At 39.5% G+C, this 17,960-nt stretch overlaps 2 protein-coding genes across 2 annotated transcripts; both read left to right on the top strand.

Moving 5' to 3' along the window:
• Positions 1 to 355: 355 nt before the first annotated feature.
• LOC149250729 (uncharacterized) lies at positions 356 to 4,335 on the top strand. Its single transcript, XM_089459222.1, has 2 exons — positions 356 to 3,755; positions 3,866 to 4,335. The coding sequence occupies exons 1-2, from the start codon at positions 3,060 to 3,062 to the stop codon at positions 3,953 to 3,955; spliced, it is 786 nt and encodes a 261-aa protein (XP_089315348.1). The 5' UTR covers positions 356 to 3,059; the 3' UTR covers positions 3,956 to 4,335.
• Positions 4,336 to 8,954: 4,619 nt separating this feature from the next.
• LOC149250728 (uncharacterized) lies at positions 8,955 to 10,487 on the top strand. The gene is made up of 2 exons (XM_089456469.1): positions 8,955 to 10,238; positions 10,349 to 10,487. Exons 1-2 carry the CDS (start codon positions 9,534 to 9,536, stop codon positions 10,436 to 10,438), a joined length of 795 nt encoding a protein of 264 aa, XP_089312595.1. The 5' UTR covers positions 8,955 to 9,533; the 3' UTR covers positions 10,439 to 10,487.
• Positions 10,488 to 17,960: the final 7,473 nt, after the last annotated feature.

Raw genomic sequence — 17,960 nt, 5'->3', positions numbered from 1 at the left:
TGAATTTGATGAGTGAATTAGAAGTAGTATATCTGGAATTGATTTAAATGAGATTTAATTAGAGGTAATATATTTGAAAGTTGATTTAAATGAGATTGAATTAGAGGTATTAGATTGGATGGATGGAACATTTAGGAAGTTGGTAGGAGAGGTTGATGGGATGGGGGTATTTTGTATGGATGGAGCATTTACGAAGTTGGTAGGAGAGGTTGTTGGGATGGGGGTATTTTGTTTGGAAGGTTGTATTGGAGTGAAAGAGTTTTGTTACAAAAGTTTATTGGTGAAGTCTTGTTACAAAAGCTTATTGGTGAAGTCTTTAATGACGATTTCATTATCTAAAGTTGTTGGAAATATTTGTGAAATTTTGATTAGTGATTTTTATTTTCCAAGTTTTAGGGAAAATGGTAAAGTGGAAGATGTTTGAGTTTAAAGACATCAGTGGTGGACTTGGTGGTGAATCCCCAAGTTTAAGTTGAAAGATGGATCAGTGCCTATATGGAGGCGAACAAGTGTGAGGTGTGAAAGATGTCAACAAAATGTAAGTTGACATCTAATTGAGATGGATGAACATTGATGTGGAGATCAACAAGTGGCGAGGTGAAGATCAACATGTGATGCAGATGTCAACAAAACATAAGTTGACTTTGAATGGAAAACTAAAGGAGGGAGGCAAATATATCACTCTATTATACAATTGATAATGTTGTGATAAGTTGGTTGTTGTGTTATAATGAAGAAGTTTGTGACACAAACATGTATGTCTTATTTAACCTATTAGACAAGACTTGATAATAAACATGTGCCTATCTTGAACTATGTGTGAGAATTCTAAATTATTATAAGTAGGTGTATTGGGTTAGGGTGTATCGTGTTGATTGTACTATACGTTGTTGGAGAAATCACGTAATTCCTCTAATATACTTTAGTCCTTTGAACTTTCAAGGTATACATTGGTACCTAGAAATTGCCCCATTGATTGTGTAATGACATGGGTTGAGTTATACACAAATGGGTAAAGGCATGGAGGACAACCATGGATTCTAGAGGACACCGGGGTTACGAATTATGTAGGTAGAATCAATAAGCACACTTTGGCATCCAAAGAAATGAAGAAAGAGGCATTTCATCCATCCATGACATCAAATTGAGAAAAAATATGACTAGTAAATGTATGATGAAGGGTAGAATCAGTAAGCATGCTTCAACATCCATGAAAATGTAATACCTCTGTATTCCACGAAAAATACATCTATAATCATGGAATTGAATTTAATAAGAAAGTATAACTAGTAGGTGCATGAGGAAAGGTTGTAGAGTTGAATGCTCCAACCTAGATCCTTGAGAAGAGTTGTGTTGACTAATAGAGATATGAGAGTGATATGTAGTAGAGAGTTGCTCCACTATATTATTGCATATCTGCATACATATATAAGAAAGAAAATATATAAAGAAGAGTGACAAACAAAAGAAGGTAAAGAAATCTCTTTGGACAATGAGCGCTTTAATTGTGAATTAATTTATGATTAACATGGCTTACTATTCCCACAAACATATCGAAGATTAGTATACTTTTATATTGCTTGAGGAAATATATTAATGCAAAAAAATTAGTTTACATATGAATCACCCATAATTGTTCATTAACAAATGACTCCCCATTCTCTTTAAATAGAGATCACTAACCAATTGGGTGTTAAGCCACATATCGAATGCTATTAGTATCGAGGATAAGATGAGCCGTTGGATCACTTTGTGTCTAGAACATAGTCACGACTATCAGATTAGGTAGTTACAAAACATGCTAAAGAAACACACTTTCCTTAATGACATGTTATATGGAGTGGAACTTAACTAACTCTTAAGTTTACGATTAAAAGATTTACGATGATACCACAATAAAAGGAGAGAGGCATTAGAGCCTATCACCCCTTAATGACAACTTCTTGAACTATATAGATTGAAGTTTGGAAAACATCACTCTTGTAAGAGACTTTATGAAGATGTTTGCAACTTGATCATCTATAGGGCAATAAAGCACTACAAAAATGTAATCCTAAAGAAGGTTACTACTAAAGTGGATCTTAGGAGAGTTGAACAATACTCCAATTATCATACTAGATGGTTAGATGTTGTTGAAATGCAGGCTTTGCAAGGTTCTATGAAAGCCAAAAGATTTTTTGACTTGCACTAATTGTTGCTTGATATTTTTCTTTTATTTCTTCTTATAATTCTAAGCGACAAGTTTGGAACCAAGACTGAAAAAATAATATGTAGTAGACTTTCAATCATAAGGGTTGCCAGTGCAATAGGAATTAGTGAAACCAACCAAGAAATGAGCCCCTCTTGAATTTTAATATGTATTCTAAACCAGATTGTATCCTAGATATATAAGAGTATCCTCTTTTTCTACTTTCCAATGGCGGCCATGTTTTCATACACTAAACAACAAAACCAACAATAAAGGAAATACAACAAAACAATAATAAAAGAAAATTCAAGATGGATATGAGTCAAATACATTGATGTTATGAAGTGACATCTACTTTGGGTGTGGTACATGGAATTTTGACTCCATACGACAAGGGAGATGGGGTTGGTTTAGAACCTTCCATGTGAAAGTGATAAAGAATGTCACATGTATACTTCGATTGGGAAAGGAATTTTACTTTCTTGCCTTGCAAGATTTAGAGGCAAAGAAAACAATTGGCTTGCAAGATTTAGAGGCAAAGAAAACAATGCGAATGTTCAAATTTTTTCATTTCAAATTTCTACTTAACACTAGATTCACATGTGTTAAAAGTTTGGGGTCACTACTAGTGAGCATAATTTTGTCAACAAAAAACACAAATATGATAATATGGTTACTTATTTTCTTGACAAGGACATTGTGGTCGTAATAACATCTAGAAGAGATAGTGTTAAAGAAGGCTATACATTTTACCATAACAACCTCAAGGAACTTCTTTAAGACCATAGAGAGATTTCTTAAGATAAAAAAAGGTTGGACTCATTTGAATATTGATGGGGCCAACCCACGTGGTCCCTCCTCGCTTCAGCTGATGTGTAACCTACTTTATGAACTGGCCTATATACGTTTGATTGGAGTTAATTTTGGTTTGATATGCAATAAACTTGCATGTACCGGCAAGGTCTATTTGGTGGACATCTGTCCTCCTCGGGATCCTGGTAAATCCACGCTTTGGTTTTCACGCCTTTGGGGTCTATTATTGTCTCCTGGTGGTTGGCTCTGCAGTCTCTGCGTTTGTTTGTTTTTGCTGGTTGTTGCTCGGCCTGTGGTGAAACCCTATGCGGTTCCGGCCTGTTCTGTTGCGGTATGGCTAGAGCTAGACTGCGCTCTTTCGCTCCTGTTTCGGTTTGTTTGCTCGGCGACTTGGTATCTCCTTGGTAAGTTGTCTCTGTTGTTATATGCTTGTTTCTCTCTCTCTGCTGTAGGCGCTCTCCACTGCTTGTCGTTTTCCTTATCACTGTCTGGTCTTGTCTTCCTCAACAGTCCAGGGTTGTTTGGTCGTTATGGTTTAATGGTGCTCGGGTTCGCCTTCGGCTTGACAGTCTCCAAGGTTGATGGACTCTGGGGACTTCCCTCTTCGGCTCTCGGCTATTTGAGAAGGTATACCTCCGTTCCCTGCTGGAATTTCTTCACCACAATTTGTACAGGTTCTAATGGCCACGACCCCTCTGTGAGCAGGGCTCTTTGGTTTGAGGTTTTCTCGCTTGCTATCGCGGCTCACCTTCAGGTATGGTCACGTTCTTTTTTTGTTCTCTGTTTTTGTTCTCAGTCTTTATCGCTCCAACTTTCCATTCAAGGGTTAGAAAACTAACTCCTCACCCTCTGTTTCTTTTACAGGTGAAGTCGTCCTCTAGTTCGTTGGCAATGGTATTCGACTGTTCTGGTCTCTCTTCGGGTAGTCTTGCTCTTATTTCTTGTCCGCTTTAAGTTTTTGTGTTAGTCATTTGTTCCGGTTGCTAGCCACTGAGATGTATGGTCCTAGCCGTGGTTTGGGTTTTTTTAGATTTTGTCAAACCCTTGGCCGTAAGCTAGGTAGGGTTTGGTGACTGCGACAACGCTATTTGGCTATGCTGAGATGGACTGTTCTATGGATATTTATGCTGAGATGAAATGTTACAAATTTAAGCGGAAAGGGAACTCGTTCATTGTCGGTTTTGTGTGCTTACCTGGTAACTGTGTTTGTCTGGGCATTGAACTCGTAGTTGGTGCTGGTCGGTTCCACCTCTCGTGTGCTTGCGTTCTTATTCTGCCAGTTCGTAGCCTGTCAAGGACTGTAATGGACTTTTGTATATGAAAATGAAAATAAATTATTGACACAACATTTTTAATGTACAGTCTTTTGTTCCCGAGGACGCATATAAGAATTTTTTTTTTTGTGCACTGTAAAATGAAGGAAATGTATCTTTATTTCTATTACTCTCTTGTTTGCTCTGCTGCTGAACCCCTCTGGGCTTGCTTGCTCGCGTTTTTGTACATTGTTTCTATGCAGTTAGATAACTGCTGGCAGTTGTTCAATTTCAGTTCAACAGTTATTACATTTTGACATTTCTTGATGGTTAACTTGTTTCCCTTGGTCTATTCTTTACAATAGTAAATTACTGTTAAGTGACTAATGACTCTAACTACTATTACTGTTCCTGGTTAGAACTTATTACAGTATTTTAGGCATTCTGAACTGAAACCAAAATAACAACAGATAATAATAAAACTAACTGAAAAGAAAAGAAAAAAAAAACATAAAAACGAAACAGACTTGCTGTCCGTTCTGTGAGCTATTTCTCGCCACCTGTCCTTTTCAGAAACCATGTCTGCCTTCTCTCTGACTTCACCCTGTTAACCAGATGCTCCTGCATCAGGCTCCCGGGGTAAAAGAGAACTCATGGCTCCGTTCCATGAGCTCCTCCACCGAATAACCAGCCTTCTGAATCTGCGCCGCGTCGAGCCACGAGCTGTCCTCCATTGGACGGTCTCTCCACTTGATGAGGTAACGCAGATATTCCTTTCTGCGCGTTTTCTTGGCTACCTGGGTGCTGAGGATCCCTTCAATTTCATGGGTCCGGGCCGAAGGTAACTGTTTCTTCCAAGGACTGCTCTCTAACTGGGTGTCCCGTTCTGGCTGTACCGTACTATCATCTTCCGCCTGGGCGTGATATGGGAACAGGTCTGCCACGTTGAATATAGGTGATATGCCTATGTCAGGTGGCAGCTGAATTTCATAAGCGTTGGCTGAAAATTTTCGCAGAATCTTGCATGGACCGATTTTCTTGTATTTCAATTTGTTATATGTGCCCTTAGGAAACCGTTCCCGGCGCAGGTGCGCAAGGACCTCGTCTCCAACATCAAAATGCACCTCTCGTCGCTTTGTGTCTGCTTGCTGTTTGTATTTCTGTGTGCTGTCCTGCAATCTCAATTTGACTTTTTCGTGAAGCTCGCTCATTGCTTCAGCAAAATCTTCCCCATCTGCGCTTCTCCGTTCCAGCTTTCCCAAATCTCGCAGTTCATGTATTCCCCGAGGATGCATACCATACAAAATCTGAAATGGGCTAAATCCGGTGCTACGATTGGGCGAATCGTTATAAGCGAATTCTGCCTGGGCAAGAGCTCGATCCCATAATCGTGAATTTTCTCCAGTCAAACTTCGCAATAAGTTTCCCAAGCTCCTGTTCACCACCTCTGTCTGTCCATCAGTCTGCGGATGATACGCAGAGCTGAAATTCAATTGCGTGCCCAACTTTTTCCACAGGGTGCGCCAAAAATGGCCTGTGAACTTCACATCCCTGTCTGAAACAATAGTCCTGGGTAAGCCATGTAATCTAACAACTTCTGTGAAAAACAGGTGTGCCACGTACGTGGCGTCACTAGTTTTCCGGCAAGGAATGAAATGAGCCATCTTTGAAAATCTGTCTACCACCACCATCACTGAATCATATCCCCGCTGCGTTCTAGGCAATCCTAGGACAAAGTCAATGCCGACTGAATCCCACGGCCTGCTTGGAATAGGTAGGGGTGTGTAAAGTCCAGTATTTTGGCTGTGTCCTTTCGAAAGTTGGCAGACTCTACACCTGGTTACATATCTCTGCACGTCCCGGCTCATTTTAGGCCAATAATAGAAATGCTCGAGCTGCTCCAAAGTTTTGTTGATGCCAAAATGTCCCGCTAGTCCGCCACTATGTTTTTCTCTTACTAGATTTTCCCTCATCGAACAGTCCGGAATACATAGCTGCCCACCTCGAAACAATAATCCTTCCTGTAAATTATAATCTAGCCATGGGCTTGTGTTCCTCAATACGGGATTTTGGCAAGCTTTAAAAGCTTCCTTGAAATCCGTGTCCATCTGGTACAAATCCTTCAAATATTCGAATCCCATCACCTGTATGCCACTTTCTTGTAAGAGCAAGGCTCTTCGGCTTAAAGCATCTGCCACTTTGTTGGCTTGCCCACTTATGTGTTTTAGCACAAAAGTAAAACTCTGCAAGTATTCCACCCACTTGGCATGCTTATGGTTCAACTTGTGCTGCTGCATTACATATTGTAAGGCTGAATTATCAGAAAACAAGACAAACTCATTGCCTAGTAGGTAGTGTCTCCAATGTTTTAAAGCTTGGACCACTGCATAGAATTCTTTGTCATATGACGAATACTTCTGCCGACTCTCATTTAGCTTTTCACTAAAAAACGCCACTGGTCTGTCCTCTTGACTGAGCACAACGCCAATAGCTGTCCCACTTGCATCACAACGAACCTGAAAAGGTTTACTAAAATCAGGCAGCCTCAAGATCGGCCTCTCCGTTATTTTCTGCTTCAAAAGTTGGAAACTGTTTTCTGCCGCCTTGGTCCAACAAAAAGGTTGGCTGGCCTTTTTGATGGTCTCTAACATTGGTGCGCAGACTTCATTGAAATTTTTAATAAATTTTCGATAAAAACCTGTTAGACCGTGAAAAATACGTACCTCAAACAAACTCTTTGGTGACGGCCAACTTATGATTGCTGCAATCTTTTCTGGGTCCATCTTCAACTCGTTCTCTGCAACCACAAATCCTAGATAGACCAGCTCCTTCTGCAGGAAAGTGCATTTCTTCAAATTTATTAGCAGCTTGTTCTGCTGCAACTTCTCGAACACCTTTCGAATATGCTGAAGATGCTCTCTTTTCGTTCTGCTGAAAATTAAAATATCGTCCAGATAAACTATCACGAACTTACCAATAAATTCTTTTAACATCTCATTCATTAGCCTCATAAAAGTACTAGGAGCATTACTCAACCCAAATGGCATGACCAGCCATTCATACAACCCTTCATTGGTCTTGAAGGCTGTTTTCCATTCATCTCCTTCCCTAATTCTGATCTGATGATACCCAACCTTCAGATCTATTTTTGTAAAATAAGCTGCCCCACTAAGACAGTCCATCATGTCGTCCATTCTGGGCAAGGGAAATCTGTATCGAATCGTGATTTTGTTAATGGCCCGCGAATCTGTACACATTCGCCATTCTCCACCCTTCTTAGGTGCAAGTATTGTTGGTACTGCACAGGGGCTCAAGCTTTCTCTGATCAGTCCCTTATCCAGCAACTCCTGCACTTGTTTGCGGACTTCTTCATTGTCCCTTGGACTCATCCTGTACGCTGCCTTGTTTGGCAAGCTTGCTCCTGGTATAAAATCAATGTGATGGCTGATACTCCTTTTGGGAGGCAGTTTATCAAGTAACTCATCAACCACAATATCTTGGAATTCTTCCAACAGCTCCTAAATTTCTTTAGGCAGTTCTGATTTTCTATGTTCAGCAACACTGGCTTCATTCTCCTTACAACTGCATAATTAACCTCATTTTCCTCAACCTGTTTCACAAACTGTTTTCCTCCAATTAATAATGCCTTTGTTCCGCTCGGTTCTGCCGTGTCTTCCTCTTTGATGGGTACAAGTGTGTGTTTGATCCCATCCTTCGTAAATTTATAACAATTTGTCTTCCCATCGTGTGTCACCTTCCGGTCATACTGCCATGGTCTTCCAAGCAGTATATGGCACACGTCCATTGACATAATATCACAGACCACTGTGTCGTGGTACTTGCCAATGTGAAATTCTACCTCGCATTGTTCATCAACTAATAACTGGTGGCCTTTCTGTAGCCACGACACCTTGTAAGGTGTGGGGTGTTTAAGCCGCTTCAGTCCCAGCTTTTCCACCATTTTGGTGGCAACCAAGTTGTCCGTACTTCCGCTGTCTATTATCAATTTACAACACTTTCCATGTGATTTACAAACTGTCCGGAACAGTGCTTTCCGCTGGGTCTGTTCAGCCACCTCCTTGGCTAGTTTCAACAATACTTTATTTAAAATCAAAGCTTCCCCTGTTTCTGCCATGTTTTCCACCTCCCGGGGTTGTGCTTCAGCTTCCTCAGGCTGTGCAACAAGTGCTCCCCTCTGGCCCGCATGTTCAACTTCTGGACATTCGAAGGATCTGTGCCCCCACTTATGGCACCTGTAGCACTGGACATTAGTCCCTCTTCCGCGGCCATTTCCTCGTCCTCGCTGATATGACCGACCTCCTCTGGTGCTTTCTCCTTTCTCTGCTGTCCCTGAAGTTCTGGAACTGCTGCCTTCCTCGCTGTTCGCGGCAGTTCTCCCTCTGCCGTAGGACTGTCCTCGTCCTCTGCCATTCCCTCTCCCTCTCCTGTTGTTTTGTTTTCTGTTGATTTTCTCTTCAGCCTTTACAGCACTCTGGAAGGCTTCTTCAATATTCCGGGGAGAGAGAATACTGATTTCATCCAATATTTCCATCCTCAAGCCATTTACGTACCTCGCTGTTTTTTCTGGAGTATCGTCCGTATAACCAGCACGTAAATTCACTCGGTAAAACTCCTCTGTGTACTCTTTGACAGTCATACCCTTCTGCCTTAAATTCTGTACTCGCCGATATAGTTCAACCTGGTAGTCTTTCGGCAGGAATCTGCCCTTCAATTTTGCCACCATCCTTGGCCATTTTCGTATCGGCAATTTGTTCATTCGCTTTCTGTCCGCTTGGACACTATCCCACCATAAGAGGGCGTGCCCTTTTAATTTAGTTGCAGCGAATCTAACTCTTTTATCCTCACTGACTTCCTCATTTTCAAAGTACTTATCTAATTCGCTTATCCAGTCCAACAGGACATCTGCGGACAGACTGCCATCGTAATTGGAAATCTCTGTTTTGGGTTTGTTGCTGGCTAATAGAACTGATCGTAGCAATCTCAATTCTGGAGCTTCTTCGTCTGACCCGTCTGTAGCAGTTACTGCTTCCTCCTCACTGTCATCTCCAAGTTCCGGGTCTCTTCGCCTGCCCGCCTCCACTGCTTCCAAACGGGCTGTAAGAACTCTGATCTGTTCCCTCAATCCTTCATCTGCTCCTCTACGTGCACCTCTTCCACGTCCTCGTCTTGGTGCTTCCATCTTCTTCTATTTTCCTCAAAACGCTGCTCTGATACCACTTGATGGGGCCAACCCACGTGGTCCCTCCTCGCTTCAGCTGATGTGTAACCTACTTTATGAACTGGCCTATATACGTTTGATTGGAGTTAATTTTGGTTTGATATGCAATCAACTTGCATGTACCGGCAAGGTCTATTTGGTGGACATCTGTCCTCCTCGGGATCCTGGTAAATCCCCGCTTTGGTTTTCACCCGGTTCGCGCCTTTGGGGTCTATTATTGTCTCCCGGTGGTTGGCTCTGCAGTCTCTGCGTTTGTTTGTTTTTGCTGGTTGTTGCTCGGCCTGTGGTGAAACCCTATGCGGTTCCGGCCTGTTCTGTTGCGGTATGGCTAGAGCTCGACTGCGCTCTTTCGCTCCTGTTTCGGTTTGTTTGCCCGGCGACTTGGTATCTCCTTGGTAAGTTGTCTCTGTTGTTATATGCTTGTTTCTCTCTCTCTGCTGTAGGCGCTCTCCACTGCTTGTCGTTTGCCTTATCACTGTCTGGTCTTGTCTTCCTCAACAGTCCATGGTTGTTTGGTCGTTATGGTTTAATGGTGCTCGGGTTCGCCTTCGGCTTGACAGTCTCCAAGGTTGATGGACTCCGGGGACTTCCCTCTTCGGCTCTCGGCTATTTGAGAAGGTATGCCTCCGTTCCCTGCTGGAATTTCTTCACCACAATTTGTACAGGTTCTAATGGCCACGGCCCCTCTGTGAGCAGGGCTCTCTGGTTTGAGGTTTTCTCGCTTGCTATCGCGGCTCACCTTCAGGTATGGTCACCTTCTTTTTTTGTTCTCTGTTTTTGTTCTCAGTCTTTATCGTTCCAGCTTTTCATTCAAGGGTTAGAAAACTAACTCCTCACCCTCTGTTTCTTTTACAGGTGAAGCCGTCCTCTAGTTCGTTGGCAATGGCATTCGACTGTTCTGGTCTCTTTCCGGGTAGTCTTGCTCTTATTTCTTGTCCGCTTTAAGTTCTTGTGTTAGTCATTTGTTCCGGTTGCTAGCCACTGAGATGTATGGTCCTAGCCGTGGTTTGGGTTTTTAGATTTTGTCAAACCCTTGGCCGTAAACTAGGTAGGGTTTGGTGACTGCGACAACGCTGTTTGGCTATGCTGAGATGGACTGTTCTATGGATATTTATGCTGAGATGAAATGTTACAAATTTAAGCGGAAAGGGAACTCGTTCACTGTCGGTTTTGTGTGCTTACCTGGTAACTGTGTTTGTCTGGGCATTGAACCCGTAGTTGGTGCTGGTCGGTTCCACCTCTCGTGTGCTTGCGTTCTTATTCTGCCAGTTCGTAGCCTGTCAAGGACTGTAATGGACTTTTGTATATGAAAATGAAAATAAATTATTGACACAGCATTTTTAATGTACAGTCTTTTGTTCCTGAGGACGCATATAAGAATTTTTTTTTTTTGTGCACTGTAAAATGAAGGAAATGTATCTTTATTTCTATTACTCTCTTGTTTGCTCCACCGCTGAACCCCTCTGGGCTTGCTTGCTCGCGTTTTTGTACATTGTTTCTATGCAGTTAGATAACTGTTGGCAGTTGTTCAATTTCAGTTCAACAGTTATTACATTTTGACATTTCTTGATGGTTAACTTGTTTCCCTTGGTCTATTCTTTACAATAGTAAATTACTGTTAAGTGACTAATGACTCTAACTACTATTACTGTTCCTGGTTAGAACTTATTACAGTATTTTAGGCATTCTGAACTGAAACCAAAATAACAACAAATAATAAAACTAACTGAAAAGAAAAGAAAAAAAAACATAAAAACGAAACAGACTTGCTGTCCGTTCTGTGAGCTATTTCTCGCTATCTGTCCTTTTCAGAAACCATGTCTGCCTTCTCTCTGACTTCACCCTGTTAACCAGATGCTCCTGCATCAAATATAGCAAAGCATTCCATGTAAATTTATTCTTGCAAATCCCCATGCAAGAAGGCATATTTAATATTCCTTTAATGGATTTACATCTATATGAAGTGGCAAGGGGTAGAACAAGGTGGATGAAATTCATTCTGGTTATAGAGGAAAATGATTTAGTGTAATAAGTGTCTTCTACTTGAGAAAATAATTTGGCAACTAATTTAGCATTATGTCTTTCAACACTTATATTTGATGCATACTTAGTTCTATTTACCCATTTACATTTGGCAATTTTTTTTTTCTTTCCAAAGAAGTACAAGATCCTAACTATTGTTCCCCATCAAGGAACAATATTCTTCATTCATTATTGTGTCCCTCTCTATATGGTTAAAGGTTTCTGCAAATGTTTTTAGATCATCTTTCTTTCAAACTTGATCCAAAAGAGAGGAGGCTTCTTAGAACTAAGAATGTGTATAACATTGATATGAAGGATCACTAGCAAAATCACCCATCACTTCTCATATTGTACAAATCCATCTAAGAAGTTGTGGTGATAGTGCATGCTCAAATTCAGTTGACAAACTAGAGGATGGTGAGCAAGAAAATGCAGATTTTCATTCTTCTTGTCATCGTTTGAAGAAGAACCAAAATAGAAGCACTAGCAAAAAATATGGGAATAGAAGATGACACATTTAACAAAGATGTCATATAAGGCAAAGATGACACAAATGTTGAGTGAAGCACACATGGAAAGAGGCCTTCATAAAACTTGGCATCTTTTAATAATGATTGCGTTTGAATGAGATTGAAGAAGTCTATAACCTTTGGCTTCTTCAAAAGATCCAACAAAGATGCACCTCTCATTTTTACGTTGTAATGTTTCCATTTTCTCATTGGGAATGTGAGCTATGTTTTTCACTATTAAACACATGAAAGCTACTTACATCTTGTTTAACGTTACTCCATAGTTCTTCGGGTGATATCTTTTAAATCCATTGTGGGAGTACGATTAACAATGTAATTTTCATAATTAATGGCTTATGCCTAAAAATGAGGACTTAATCCACCAAATTGGGTCATAAAATTTTCCATTTCATTTAAAGTGCATTTTTTTTCTCAGTGAGACCATTTTGATGTGGTGGATGTGCAATAATATGTTGCATTTAAATACTTGTGGTGTAGTAATCTGTAAATTTGTTATCATATTTTTCTTCATTATTACAGAAGTTGATGTCTAGAATATTTTCTAGAATCTTCTATATGCCAAAGACATGTCAAAACATCACTTATAAGTTTTAAGAAATAAATCCTAGTGCTTTGAAGAAGTCAAGTCATTAATAAAAGTTAAAAGAAGTACTTGAATCCAAAAAAAGGTAAAAGGAAGCAAACCACACAAATCATTATGAACTAGTATAGATCCATCTTAATCACAGATCTAGCAAGAGCCAAGAGGGGTCAAATACCTTGAGATCCTGACCTGATAAGACCGTACTAGATTGGACCTGTGTTATGTTGTTTTCTAAATTTTGTAGTGCAAAACCTAAAAAAGTTGTGCATCCAAAGATTATATCCCTCTAGGGACATGATAGATGATGGTTAAGAAATCTCTCTCTCTCTCTCTCTCTCTCTATATACATATATATATATATATATATATACATACAATTTCTCATTTTTTAAGTTGCATCTTTGAATGCATAAATGGATTCAACGACTTGAAAATCCCTTGAATACATGGAATAGAATAGCTTAAACATGCAATTCCAACAAATAGTTGCTCCATTCAAAATTAACCCTTAATAAAAAGGTCAAAATGTAAAATAATGATACTTGAAATGCTATAACAATAATATTGTTTTTATTTTTTATTATTATTATAAACCAACATAATATGTTAATATGTAAATTGTTGACATTGAAATAATTTAGTTAAAATGAGCATTGATATATTTTATTTATGAATTACATTGTCCACACTAATTTTTTTTTTTCAATATCTTTTTAATTACATTCAATATTATTTTCAATATTTTTACTTTCAATTACTTCTCTTTGCAAATTGATTTTTATCCGTGCTTCATATATGCATATATGTTTATGTTTTTTCTAAAATTAATATTAAAATAAATTAGTTAACATGAATATTAAATGGTTTATTTATGTATCTAGTTGAAATATAAAATTATAAATAATATTAACTTTAATTTTTTAATTACTTTAAAATAATTTTAAAAATTGATAGATAAGCGCTTGCATACACAAAAAATAATTATTATGTTATAAAGATATGTCCTTTGCATGGTTATAAGAACGATTGAGTTATATTTCTTTAGAAAAATTACGTGATTCTTTTTATGCTATCATAATTATTATGTTAATTTCTTTTGGAATAAAATCATGTATATGCATGCGATATTTGTATTGGCTTTTGTTTAGAAAAGATATACATTTGTATGCAGGCAAAGATAACATGTTGTGTTAGCTTACATTGGAAAATATCCTTTTGGAAGTATATGCATTTTCATGCATAGAAACAACATTCTTTATGTTAGATTTCTTTACGTGTTTGCATGCACCAAAAGTAATAGTTGTTAATATTAACAGTGAAACTACATTTTATAATATTCTAAAGTAACACTAAGCAAATACGTATATATATTTTTTATTTTGATTATAGCTAACATTATTTTTTAATTTAAAGAATATTTTATTTTTATTTTAAAAGGGACACGTGTCAACTCCATGTTGAGTACAAATGAAATTACACATCTCCCTCATGTTGGGCTGTAAAATGAGCCTCTCGGCTCAACAAGTTGTATGGGGGATGATGCATGCGAAGAGGTACATTTATCAAAACTATCTCGATGATGCTTTCTAAGAACACAAGCTAAAAAGAACACCATCTTTGCAAGAAATGTGAGGAAGACCAACACAACATGTTGATTAATTAATGGTTGCAATGGGCGATAGTTTAGATGATCAAATCTCTCATGCAAAAGTTTGTCCATGCTATTGCTATGAGTAATTAATAACCAATAGAAGAGATGACGATCCAAAGTTGTCAAATATGTACAACCTAGTAGTATCATTAACAATTCTTGTTGGTAGGACACACTTAGATCTTTTCAACCTTTCATTAGAATTTGTTGAGGTGAAAATTCTACTATTTTACCTTCATTTGAATGAGTGATTTGATAGTCTAATACAAGGTTGTAGGAAAGATATTACATCATTGAAATTTCAATCGTCTAACTAACTTTGTTTCAGACCCTACTATAATAAGGAATATATTGTAGGAACCATTCCTATATATATATATATATGAATGAATGAAGCACAAGATAAATCTTACACAAATTGCTCATATACATAATGCCATACACAAATTCTTTTATCAAAAAAATAAATTATGTCTTCCAAGTCACTGAGTTACACGCATAATAAGCAATGGGAATTTATTTTTCTTCATTAAATTGTCCTTTGAATAATGATAACTAATAATAAGAAATGTACAATAGTTCAAGGTACATATATCCACAACCAAGAATTTTGCAACTACACATCATTTTTTATTATAAGTGATCATAATAATATATGAGAATTTTTTCTAACACCAATTATGCTATGCACCAAGGGAGTGTAATCTCGATCTCAGATTCATTGATTTCTTGCGTTCCCTTGACGTGGTCCTCGCATATGTGAAGATTTTGCGTCTGATTGTAATATTCCAAATAGAAATTTTACAGAGATAATTAAAGACATGCATAAAAATCACAACACAACAAATTTCAGCGAACACCCTTGAACAGAAAAATGCTCCGAAACACTCAAAATGAACAATTTATTATAAATAAACTGCTGGAGTACAATAAAATTGGAAGGAGTTCCCCTAGGCTTGCTCAAGGCAAGTTACAAGCCCCAGATGATCAATTTCCCAATGCCCAATTGCTGCAATAGTTTGTCCCTCTATAAATTTGTGTTGGCCCAGTTTTTCTACAGTGCACATTGACTTGGCACCCTAATTTGGCTCCTAAACACTGCCCAGAAAATTCTGTAAATTTGGGGATGTGATCCTTGTCAAAAACCCAGAAAGGGGTTTCTATGGTTTTGACCCTCCAAATTCGAACCCAAATAGATTGGCCCTCCTCAAATACCAAAACAATTCTCTTGTAGCAGAAAATCTAGCAGAAAATGAAGATTTTCCGCTCCAAAATGCTAGCAATCTCCCCACAATCTCCCTCCAAATGAAATCCTAGAAACTCAGCCCCTAAATCCTCCAACGACACTCCACACAACAATCACCCAAGAAAACTGCACATGCCTGTGAGAGATGACACAGTAGCAAGCTTCAACAATTTGTACAACAGTGAGGGACTTCCTTTTTCCTCTCAAAATCTCCCTCCTTTGGCTGGAATATGATCAAGAACACCCCTGCAACAATAGAGACCCAAACTTCGAGCACCAATCCCCCCAATGACTGTGTGGCCTCTCCCTCTGTGTCCCAGTTAAACCAGAATGACATAGTGTTGTGTGATGCCTCTCTCCCAACCTCCAAATAAGATAGAAATCCTTCCCAGGGTGGCACTCAAGGTCCATCAAAGAAGAGGTTGAGTTTCACTCCTTGGGAAGCTCTTATGCTAAACAACACTTGTAACTCAGCTGAACAACTAGAGTAATAATGGATAATCAAATGCTAAAAGCCCTTAAAATGAGAGCCTCACCTCCAATTTATATCTAGCCGTCCTTCATGCTCCTTGTGGGCTCCACCCATCAAATTCCCTCTCTCACCCAATTCAAATTCCTCCAAGAGGTGCGTATTCCCTTGGAATTACCCCCACTCTCCACTTCCCATCGAATTTCTTGGATTTTCTAATGTTTGGGGGTAGCACCTTTATAATTTTCCTTTTTCACCCACTTTTCCTAAGTTCATATGCCAAATATTTATTAATTACCAAAAATTGCAAAATTGAGATTTCCCTTAGCAAAATGATTAATTGGGGACATCACAGTCCCCCCACCAAAAATTGCTTGTCCTCAAGCAATGCCTGAACAAGAATCCCCTCTATTAGCTCACCCAAATGGCTACAACAAATGATACCAGGGTCCCAAATGTGCCACTGAGTCATTTCTGTCCCCAACACTTCCTATCATGAAGGAGTCCCTTGGTACTAGGACCCCAAGCCGTCCTGGTCAATGCGAAGCACCTGTAGCTCCACTCACTGTCCAAAATAGTATAGGCACCTGAAACCCTCTGCATACCATCAGTAAATAAGCAACACGATTATATAAAACCCTGTCTGTCTCCCCGTGCAGATGCTCTGTTGAGTCGTCCATCTCATGTACTCGAAGGGTGGGCACCTGAAGATACAATCCAACTTCTTTGAAAATAAATCTTTGTCTGCACGAGCTTCCCTTGAACTCCCCTTGTTGGTCATCCCTCCATGCTAGTGAATTCCCCCATGCCAATAAAGAATCACTAAAATCTAATGGAAGGTCAGAATGATCTTCCCCTGTCAAACCCAACTCACATGTAAAGGTAGCTGAACCGTCAAGTATTGTGATGCCAGGGTCCCAAGCCCATCATAGGAAGAAACTGCCCTATAGACCGTGCGACACTCTAGTCATGACTAGATATCTAACATGCTCGCGCCAGAGCCTCATCTCCTGCAACTCTCAGCCATAATATATGTGATGATTGAGGCTATGCCCAACCTGCCAAGGGGACTCAATAATGCCGTGTCTATGACTCCATGGTTGACCCCAATCCTAAAAAACTACTTGCCTTGCCATATGATGAATACCTCGATGATTTCCCTTGTGTTAACCTAATAATGAACCAGATCATTGACTATCCCAATTGTACTCACTAAGTAATGGAGTTCCCCCCACATCAACTGGATCCCTGGTTCCCATAACCATACTAGAGGTCCACAACTCCCACACCTCACGGGTTTCCGCTGCGTAGCACTACGACCTGCTAAAGCCCATCTGGTCCTCATCTCTAACCCTTATATGTATACCATAAGTGGACCCCAAGTGTCACAAATATGTCCCAAGCATGCCAATTTTCCATGCTCTTGCCAGAACATGTTGTGAAATCTGTTATCCCAACTCCCGATGATACACCTGGACACTTCTCGGAGTCTGGGTACCCTCTTATAGATGAATTCAACCATCCACTATCCCTTAGGCTCCTGTAATGTATCAGACTCTCACCAGAAGTGCATCATACAACTCCCTCACAATCGATTCCCCGAGTGTGAGCTCAAAGATGAATGGTATACCTGTTAGCTCTGCTATAACATTGATTCTCTAAAAGCTGGAGGAAAACTCAGTCCTTAGACTTGCTCAAAGTAGGCTCATACTGGTTATTCTCACCTTCTCCTTTACCTCCCTCACCCTCCCTTTAGCTCCATTTCCTGTGCTTCTTGTTAAAAAATCATATAAAAGTCCCTTGCTCTTAAGCCCCGAGCGCTAAAACCCATACCCCATAAACCCGTGCCTATATGACTGCGCGCCTTCACAAACTCTCATCGCTGTGACATCAACAGTTGATCTGCGCCACCCCCGATCCAACGGTTCCCTGTCGCATCCGATGGAAAACCTGCATGATTGTTTCC

This window comes from Pinus tabuliformis, chromosome 7 (genome assembly GCF_031772625.1).
Source record: "Pinus tabuliformis cultivar Carrire ecotype Pingquan chromosome 7, CPIR1, whole genome shotgun sequence".
NCBI lineage: Eukaryota > Viridiplantae > Streptophyta > Pinopsida > Pinales > Pinaceae > Pinus > Pinus tabuliformis.
This window is presented reverse-complemented; position numbering and strand designations above follow the sequence as displayed.